Raw genomic sequence first — 10,448 nt, 5'->3', positions numbered from 1 at the left:
TTCTTAGCACAACGTCTGTAGTTTAAAACATCAAAATATTCAGTCTTTATTACTGACCATTTGCAATCGTGTTCAACAAAATACTCTCATCCAACTCTAAACTAGTTTCTTCTCACTAAAAAGCATAAAAAGCATAAAATACTGAACAAGGAACAAAGCGCTGTGTTTAATAAGAATAAATAACTAGTCAACACAAACGTTCAGAGCTAGAAACACGTTGATGCTGTACATATTAGCTTATGTTACTGTCGATACCCAGATAGTGATGCTAATCCCCAAACCATAAACTCATCAAAAATGACTTACTGATACGTTATACACAGCCAAAAGTATGTAGACATCCTGATTATTGAGTTTAAGTGTTTCAGCCACACCCACTACTAACCAGTATATAAACTCTTTCATATAAAATAAATAAATAAAATGATTTAACTTTATGGCCACAGTTTAGAAAAGGCTCTCTCAACACGGGCTAATGCTTAATGCTTTGAATTAGGATGTCCAATGAGTGCATGGTCAGGTGTCCACATACTTTTGGTCATATAGTGAGTGTACATTCATTCAGGGCTCCAGTATAATGGCAACACACGTTTACACATTCACTTACTCACAATTAGGGACAATTTAGAGCAGCCAGTCCACTTTCTGCATGGTTTTAATAAAGAAAACCACCGTGTCAGAGGAATACTTGCTGCTCGGACGTTGTTTACTGCCATCTTGAGTTTGCGTAACTGTTATTTGTTCCAATCTCAGCATTATTTGGTCGGGAATCATCTGCTATCTGGGTATTTTCACTTTTATTTTGATATGATCGTAATAAAGTGGATTGTACATAAAGTTACAAGTGCTTAGTTACAAGTGCTCAGCGGGGGTTCAGGTCCTCCAGTGAGGAGGGTTATTTTTTTATTATTTTGTTATGGTGTGTGTTACTGTGTAGATATAATACAGTCTGTACGTGTGATCAGTTTTGCAGAGCAACAGAACTGAAGTGCTAAATAAACCACGCTACTGATTACATGTTTTGTTATGTGTGTAACTGTTAAACATTGATTTGTGAACCTTTATACATTAGTTACAGTGTGAGGGCGCAGTGCAACCCCAGCCCTGTCAGTCAGACATGGTTACCATGGTAACTCCTGCATCGCCTAGCACTGAAAACAGTGGTGACTTCTGGTGTGCAGCATTAACTTCCATGGTAACGTGTGTGTTTATAGTGATTAATTTGATGGATAATGCATTTCTGGATTGAATACCATGGTAACTAGCGTTTTGCCCTGTTGTCATTACCATAGCAACTCTACCACGGGAACTTGTGCATTGCCTAGCATTGATAACCTGCACATTATCCAGTGGTTATTACTATGGTAACATGTGCATCAGTTACATCAGCTAACTCATCCCAAGGTATTAACTCAGTAGTGGTTGCCATGGCAATTAGTGCATTAATGCTTACCCTTTCAGAGATTACCATGGCAACGAACGCATCATCTAGCAGAGATTACCATGGTGACTAGCAGAAATTACCATGGCAACCAATACATCATCTAATTGAGATTACCATGGTTACTGATAACTAATTCACAACATAGCAGAAATTACCATGGTAACCAATGCCTCAACTAGCAAAAATTACCATGGCAACAAATGGATAATCCAGCGGAGATTACCAGGGTGACTGATAACTAATTCACTCACCACCTAGTAGAAATTACCATGGCAACAAATGCCTCATCTAGCAGAGATTACCATGGTTACTGATAACTAATTTACCACCTAGCAGTAATTACCATGGCAACTAACGCATCATCTAGCAGAGATTACCATGGTTACTGATAACTAATTTACCACCTATCAGAAATTACCATGGCAACTAGTGCCTCATCTAGCAGAGATTACCATGGTTACAAATACATCAGTTAGTAGTGATCATCTTGTAAACTCATGCACCATTACCATGGAAACTAATGCTTTGCTCAGCAGAGATTACTATGGCAACTGATGCATCACCTAGCAAAGATTACCATGGCACTCATGCATTATCTAGATATGATGACCACGTTCTCTATTGAAGCATTTAGCAGTTATTACCACAGTAACCTGTTGTTTGACGTACTCGACTGACTGTCAGGCTGTGATGTGTTAGTGTGCAGTACAGGAGACGAACTGTATACGCGGGTGCTAACGTTGGTAAAGTGCAGTGCATCGGTCAGCTTCATTCACACAAAGCCGGGTTCAGTGCTGCAGCGCTAGTGGTTCAGACTCTGTGTCGCCGGAGACGATCGCGGATTCTCTCCTCCCAGGTGGATGAGGAAGCTGCTGCTTCGGCTCCCCCAGTCGTGGCAGTCTGAGGATAAACTGACAGACAGCAGCAGGTTCCTGTTAGAATCCTCGGTTATGAAATAGTACCATGAAAAAAAAAAAAACCATTAAAACAATTTTCCAGCTTTGAGAAATGTAAACAGTAGGTATAACATCTCTCTCAGAGATCTGCATCAACTCGGTTCTAAAGAAATAACACACGTCTCGCATGATAAGACATAATCTATGATGAGATGCAATTACTGGAGAAACTTATGAGGAATTTTAGCTTAAAGGAGGATGGGAATGAAGGAAAAGACCAGTCTGAGTTATTAAGGGTTTGTAAGACTCCTCAAGGTGCCTAAACAAAGACAAAATCAAATAGTACAATATTGTACTGAATTAATGTGTAATTACTTCACTACTAAATGTATGGTTAAACAATATGTCACATGATCTGGATGTGGTTTTCTTACCTTGTGGAGGAATTCTGCGGATATGAACCCCACGCCAGATCATCGTCACTATCATACCGTCTGGGATTGTCGAAGAAGTAGCGCTTGGTGGAGAAGACGTGACTCGGTATTGCAGATGCAGTCTGGACAAGCATAAGGAGACAGGGGTGTAAGGGTGGGCAGTATAAAATAAACAGGATTAATACAAACATTAGTTTAGATCAGGGGTTTTCAACCTGTGGGGCCTGTCCAGGGGGACGTGGCATTACGAGATTTTTTTACTTCTATAACTAAAGCAATTCATTTTTCACCCACCGGAGAGGCGCACGTTAGTGGTAAAGCTTGGTAGAAGGGTGCGCACTACAGTATGGTGCCCCACCTGCCTTGCCACTAATGAATGGCAGAGAAGCACTGACATCAGATGACTGACAGCACTAGTTTCGTCTTCAGATGGTTGCTGGGAATAAGTTGCTATCCTGGCCAAAAAACCCTAAATGGGCAAGCTGCACCCTAACGAGTGGGCCCTACAAGTGTATCCACACTGGACACTGGCTTTTTATTTATTTATTTTTAGTATTTATTTATTTAGTACATAAAAATGTGTTCACACTCTCAAATTCCTTCATTCTGAATCATAATCTCATAATAAATAGAGGTTGCACAAAGTACTAAGTGCCGATTATCGTATAAATAGTTTTATTAAACATACATTTTTTACTTTCCTAAAATAAATGTATTCCACTGAGCGGTCGGTTTGGTTTCTTTTATAGTGTAAAACTGAGTAAAACACACCCTGTCCTGTGCTGGCTTGCGAACCCTGAAGAAGAAGACCACCAGCGAGGTGGGCAAAAGCTCCCAAACAAACAGAATCACCCCAAACACCACATACCCAGCATCACCCAGATTGGACCTCAGGTCTGCCTGCAGGATCACAGATATAAAGGTCATAAAGCTAAATGTATTGTTTTTCTGTATCTTTTCACGTATCTTTGCAAGTCTGTGTATATAAAGTGATACGAGATTAAGCTTTACCTGGTCTGAGACATTGTACCAGTCGTAATCAAACGAATTAATGGTTTTGATGTCACTCAGAGCCAGAACGACAAGGTTGTAGCAGGCTCGTGATGTATACAGGAGGATCACCATTATACCAATCAGGGTCACCTGACATACTGACGTCCCCTGTAATCAGTGAGATGGTAGACAGGAAAACACACATTAGTTCATATGATATGGCTATAAGCTTGCTGTATACCTAATTTCATCTTCCTTCACCCCTACCCCTTTGTGTACCCAATAAACAAGCCCCAAGTGTTTCTAAAAATAGTCAGCTATAAATCCTACAATGCCATCATTAGTTTATTGTTGTGGTTTGTTGTGATTGTAATTAACCACCTCTCCTGAGACATGTTAGTTACCTTGGACTCCAGGTAGATGCTGGCCAGGGACATCTTAGCCACCTTATAGAGGCAGACGGAGAGAGAGATGGCGCAGAGCACGAAAAGAGAGTCGTTAATGGTGACGCGGACCAGGACGATGGTCTTCACCTGAGCGTCTGTCATCTTAACCAGCAAAGCACAAGCCAGATTAACCAGGAGGAAGAGAAGACTGGCGCCTACGAACAGCAGGTACAGAGGAAACCTGAGAGAAAGAAGATAGAATTATAAGCTATCACCACTTAGTTAAAGAAACAGTTCACACGAGAACTATACAGCATGAGCTTCACAGTGGCCATGCAAACCAACCTGAGGCTCAGTGAGCTCTAAATTCAATTTCAGAAAGTTCCAGAAAGCAAATAAAACCCCCCAAACAATCTTATGTTTAAATAAAATAGTACATAATGCACATTTTTCATTTAATGTTTTTGATGAGGGCGGCACGGTGGCTCTGTGGGTAGCACAAAGCAAGAAGGTCCTGGGTTCGATCCCCAGGCGGGGCGGTCCGGGTCCTTTCTGTGAGGAGTTTGCATGTTCTCCAAGTGTCTGCGTGGGTTTCCTCCGGGAGCTCCGGTTTCCTCCCACAGTCCAAAAACATGCAGTCAGATTAACTGGAGACACGAATTACCCTATGGGTAAATTGGTGTGTGTATGTGTGTGTGTGTGTCTGCCCTGCGATGGACTGGTGTTACTGTGTGCCTTGCGCCCATTGAAAAGCTGGGATAGGCTCCAGCACCCCCCGTGACCCTAATTGGATAAGCGGTTAAGAAATTGAGTGAGTGAGTGTTTTTGGTGATGCAGTCATGCTTGGGTATAAAAAAGGCATCCAAAAATGCAATATTAAAAAATCCAATAATTAAAAAACATTCCTCAACACAGTATTTCATCCTCTACTGTGCATAACCTTGATAGATTCAGATAATCCAGTAAAATCTGTGTGTATAAAGATAAAGGCCAAAAACTCTCAGTCAGAACTGCATTAAAAACCGCATCCACAATACAGGATAAAACAAATGAAGCACTGTGGAAGCTCACCTAAAATAGATTGATATATATAAATAGCTCAGTTACCAGCATAAACTGTGAAATCCAAAGTCTCTCTGGATTTGTTATGGGGGTGTATCAGTGACTGTAACATTGTACATCTGTGACTGTACATTTGTGAGGGAAACATTGCAGCTGAGTGATATTCACATATCTGATTCTCATTTCTCATTTCAACATGACACTATCGAGCCACGTTGTGGATGTGTTAGAAGAATGTAGCTGCAGAAAGCTGATGTAAAACAGTAGCTGACATGATTCTGTTAAAAAGGTAAAACATCCAATTTTGTGGTTTTGTTGAGGATTATTTATTAATTTATTAGGATTTTAACATCATGTTTTACACACTTGGGTTACATTCATGACAAAAACGGTAGTTACTGGTTACACAAGATTCATCAGTTCACAAGTTTAATGTCAAACACAGACATGGACAATTTAGTGTCTCCAATTCACCTCACTTTTGTGTCTTTGTACTGTGGGAGGAAACCGGAGCACACACGGGGTGAACATGCAAACTTCACACAGAAAGGACCCGGACCCCTCCACCTGGTTATTGAACCCAGGACCTTCTTGCTGTGAGGCGGCAGTGCTACCCACCGAGCCCCTTGTTGAGGATTAAAATGAATTATCTGTGGGTTAATCTTATCCACAGTGGAACAGTTACAGTACAACAGCACGGCTGCATATTTCAAGGGAGCAGGTGCTAGACTGACCTGTCAGCAGTCAGGATATGGTTTTGACCTGTTCTGGCCAATAGCATGGAACAGTAAAACTAAGAATAGTAGCAAGTGAGATGTTTTAAAACTTTGTCTTTTATTATTTGTGGTGATAATAATGCGACTGAATTGACGACTTTTATTTGTGGTTCATAACAAAGCCACTTCTTCCTGCTTTTATTTAGAATGTTTGTACATTTATTTATCCTATTTCTATCTTAATTCTTTGTCTGCAACTGTGATCTTTCCTCAGGATAATTTATGACAGAGCTGCATGCTTCAGATAATTATATAATTTCCAGAGAAGTGCAGGAACTGGACAAAATTGCCACCTCAAAGGATCTGCTATTTGATTGAATTTACAGATGCAAAAATATCCAGAGGGACATTTTTAAAAAGCACTTACTTGTATTTAAGAAGATGAGGTGAATACTTGGATTTGGCCTTGAAGAAAACCTGTTAAACACAGAAAGAAGAAAAGATGTCAGATGCAGAAAAAATGCTTATACAAAGGTCTCCAGATCCAAATATTTGTTTGGGATTTTCTGCATACAGACGGCAGGCAGGTGCACAAAGTCTGTTTAGTTGCTGAAGAGTTTTTTTAAGAAGATTATCTACGATTGACAAATCATGGGTTTGATTATGGGTTTGATGAAGTATAATGCTGACCTACTGTAGGACACAGGTTTATTAACGTTAATCCTGGAGGCTCATCCGCATTATTCCCAGCACACCTGATTAACAAGCTAATTATTAAGCATGACTTAATCCTTCTTCCTCCTGTCATTATCTGTAAGGATTAACATGAAGAACTAAAAATCTGGACGACCTGGAAGTCTGATGTGATTGTGCAGCGCTGTAGCCAAATCTGTACTTCAGTATTATTCCCAGCATCAATATATAATGCAGCTTCCATCCGAAATCTGGGTCACACACAGAACAGCACGTACTAATCTACTGAATAATCCAAAAGACTGGATCTGTTATCCCCTTTCACTCACAGAACAGCTACAGAAAAGCTGCAGTCCTTTTGTGGTGGGATTTAACTGTTCTGGAGAAGAAAATCTTCCACTTCTTTGAGGGATAAAGGAGCTGAAGATCTGCGTAACATCAAGGTTCAGTTATGGATTGTCTGGTGACTGGAGAGTCTATACAAGAAGCTCGACTTCATCCTGTTCAAGCCAAGTCGCTTATGATTATTTTAATTAATTCATCTTATTACTAGTCATTATTACCTGAAAAGATTGCACACTCAAGTTCATCTGGACCTGCATTTTTAAAAGATGTTTGCTCTTATAGAGTGTCAGAATTTATGTTTGTTTGTTTATTAGGATTTTAACGGCATGTTTTACACTTTGGTTACATTAATGACAGGAACGGTAGTTACTCATTACACAAGATTCATCAGTACACAAGGTTATATCAAACACAGTCATGGACAATTTAGTATCTCCAATTCACCTCACTTGCACGTCTTTGGACTGTGGGAGGAAACTGGAGCACCTGGAGGAAACCCACGCAGACACGGGGAGAACATGCAAACTCCACACAGAAAGAACCCAGACCATCCCACCTGGGGATCGAACCCAGGACCTTCTTGCTGTGAGGCGACAGTGCTACCCACTTAGCCGCCGTGCCGCCCCAGAATTTATGTAAAAGGTCTATTTGAACAGTTTGAACCTGAGTTTGGTGACTTTTTCATGATGCTAAACTAGTAAAAGTTTCCTTTACTTAGTAGCAACATTAGCCTCATAGATTTAGAACACACAGCACTGATTTGCATTGTTTTGTCGTTGTTTAACTGTACAAAGGCAATATATTTAATATTTTACTTAATTAAGTTGTTTTTTTGTGCGCATTTGTGCTCGTTCTAAACTTATGGCTGCAGCATGTCCAGAAACTCTGTTTCATTACCTTTCCTTTTAACAACATTTTCTTTATACCAGTTGTTGTAGATGTGAAAGTGGATCATTTCCCCATCCTTGTTTGACATAACATTCATCTGTTTAACAGTCCTTGTTTTCATTTATTGACTTTTCATAATGTGCCATGTGTTTTTACCAGTAAACAGGTCTGGACTGCAGGCAAGCCAGTCTAGCACTTGTTGTAACACGTGAAGAACATGGCTTGGAACTGTCTTTCTGAAATAAGCAGGGATGCCCACAAAAAGTCATCACCTAGATGTGCAAGGTACCAAAACTGTTGGGACTAACACATACCGTAACAGACTGATTTTTGTGTTGCTTACAATCATGTCGGTTCTTTTTCCTTGGCCCAGAGAAAACGACGTCTATTATTTTCAAGACCAGAATGAAAGGTTGACTTATCAATCAGTTCCTCTGAGATGAGCTTCAGCCCAAGAAAACTGGCATATTTCTGGATGTTGTTGCTCTTTGAGTAATAGAGGTTTAGCTAACATTTGTAGTTGCAGTGAAGAACTGAGTGTTTACTGAGAAGGGTTTTCCTACTTATTCCCAAACCCCTGTAGATATGCCAATTACAAAGGCTTGTCTGTTTTTAATAAAGTGCCGTCTGAGATATCGGTCACAGACATTCAGTATTGGTTTTCCTTTATGCGCAAACATTTCACTGGATTCTTTAAATTAAAAGAAAATAATAAATACCTCTTCATTTTGCATTATATCCATTTAAATGCCTGTAAAATCACTGGTTCCTTTTGTTATTTGCATTTTACATACTGTCCCAACTTTTTTGGAATTAGTTTTGTAGAAATACCTGACTGATTGACAATATTTGATTGCCCTATAATTCAGTGGTTCAATCATGGAGTTACCGCTAACCCTGGCATCTCTGAGCTAAGATAAAGGGTCTTTATCTTATTTCCTGTCCTAAATCCTCTCACCTGTGCACAGTAGAGGTTCATCAGGCTGAGCGTGAAGAACTGGAGGCACACTGGGAAGCAGTAGAGCAGCCAGAAGGCGAAGGGGCCGAGAGCATTGGCCGTCACACAGTCCCTGAAGTAGAAAGAGAAAAGAAGAGCACGTAGAGCCGCCCAGAGCAAGCACAGGAACAGGAACGCCGTCTTATAGCTAAAACGCTTGTGCCTGTAACGCAGAACCAGCCAGAGCTGAGCATAAACAAAAGCAAACAGCAGAGAGTAGAAGGCTGTGTAGGCCACCGTTAAGCCCAGCTTCACATAAGGAGGCACGGCTGGACTCAGGGTTGCCGGCGAGAGGGATGCGTTGGCCCCTGAAGCCCCCGAAACATCCTCCCTCCTCTCCTCCATCTTCCTGTACTCACTGTCTCTCCAACCCTGTCTGTCTCACTTTGTCTCAGCCTGTCTGTCTTTACAGGTTAAGGTCTGGCTTTACCGAAGAGGCTGATCTGTCATTCTGGCTCCAGTCATTCATTTTCATGTCCATGTTGATGTACCTGTCCAAGGAACGTCAACGAGAAAGACAGGAACAGAACGAAAGAGAGAGGATGAGGCAGGGAGGAGGAGGAGATGTAAAAAGGAACAAGCATGGCTTCCTGCAGCAGTGTAAAGAGGACCAGGAACATGTGATCCTGAAATAGAGCTCTTATTGGCCAAGCTGTACAGACAGAAAAGGAAGAGAGAGGGAGAGAGGGGGGAGGTGGTAAAGGGTAGCAGGAATTGATGGCAAGATAAAGCAAATTCATATCACACCCTGCTGCTATGGTTGTATTTCTCTAGGGATGGATGGATGGTGTCACAGCTCGTTTTCCACATCACCAGATGCTGATTCTGCTGGGAGGCGTCATATGTTGTACTGACAGTGTGCAACCATCAGATGGAGATGTTGCACCTACCTGAGAAGCATGGATAACATAGCACAAGTCAAATCCAGAAATCCAGAGGCCTGTACTGTTGTACTGTTAATAATCACAGCCAGGCAACTAAGAATTGGTTTAGAACAGAGCCTTGTGGCATGCCATATTTTCATGGCCAGTGGTATCAAATTCTGTACTAATCTCTGCACTGTGCCACCCAATAGGGCCCAGTATTTCAATATTTAAAAGTAAATTTTTCCAAAAACATGGAAGTTCAACTTAATATGTAATATAAAGATTCTATACAATAAACTATATTATGCAACATTACTAACTATTTTATTATGTTTACTTCTTCACAAGAAGATATTAAAGTCAGACCTGCTGGGTCTTATTTAGCCTAGTTGTTCTGTAAAAAATGAGACAACAGAGCTGTGACAAAAATATTGGACCCCCAAGGTGCCCAGGTGGCGCAGAGGGATATTCCGCTAGCACACCGGCGCAGAGATTCTGAACTCCTTCCCCCTTCCTCAACTCCACATTGCCACCGGTTAGTCTCGACACCATCTAGCGAGCATAATTAGCAGTGCCTGCAGGGCAGGATGACCGAACTATGTGGGTGGGGTCTTCAAACGCTGTGTAAGGACACTGATTAGCAGATAAAGAGGCGCCTGTGGAGAATGCATTGGTGAAAAAGGGTTCCGCTAAGGGCTGCACACAAGTCAGAGGAGGCGTGAGCAGCA

At 41.2% G+C, this 10,448-nt stretch overlaps 1 protein-coding gene across 1 annotated transcript; it reads right to left on the bottom strand.

Moving 5' to 3' along the window:
* Window positions 1-60: 60 nt before the first annotated feature.
* Window positions 61-9,436, bottom strand: LOC134331815 (G protein-coupled receptor 137Ba-like). The gene is made up of 7 exons (XM_063013348.1): window positions 8,816-9,436; window positions 6,359-6,408; window positions 4,172-4,394; window positions 3,786-3,935; window positions 3,546-3,674; window positions 2,775-2,896; window positions 61-2,355 (listed from the first exon to the last, which is right to left on the bottom strand). Exons 1-7 carry the CDS (start codon window positions 9,197-9,199, stop codon window positions 2,247-2,249), a joined length of 1,167 nt encoding a protein of 388 aa, XP_062869418.1. The 5' UTR covers window positions 9,200-9,436; the 3' UTR covers window positions 61-2,246.
* Window positions 9,437-10,448: the final 1,012 nt, after the last annotated feature.

The sequence above is a fragment of the Trichomycterus rosablanca genome, chromosome 17 (genome assembly GCF_030014385.1).
Source record: "Trichomycterus rosablanca isolate fTriRos1 chromosome 17, fTriRos1.hap1, whole genome shotgun sequence".
Lineage (NCBI taxonomy): Eukaryota > Metazoa > Chordata > Actinopteri > Siluriformes > Trichomycteridae > Trichomycterus > Trichomycterus rosablanca.
The sequence above is the reverse complement of the archived record's forward strand: the minus strand, read 5'-3'. Positions and strand labels throughout refer to the sequence as shown.

Excerpts from the sequence above, each read along its gene's own strand:
- LOC134331815 (XM_063013348.1), bottom strand. The coding sequence starts at position 9,199 with ATGGAGGAGAGGAGGGAGGATGTTTCGGGGGCTTCAGGGGCCAACGCA. Across the intron at positions 4,395-6,358 it reads CCTCATCTTCTTAAATACAA|GTTTCCTCTGTACCTGCTGT; the intron begins GTAAGTGCTTTT and ends TCTTTCTCTCAG. Across the intron at positions 2,356-2,774 it reads CCGCAGAATTCCTCCACAAG|TTTATCCTCAGACTGCCACG; the intron begins GTAAGAAAACCA and ends GCTGTCTGTCAG.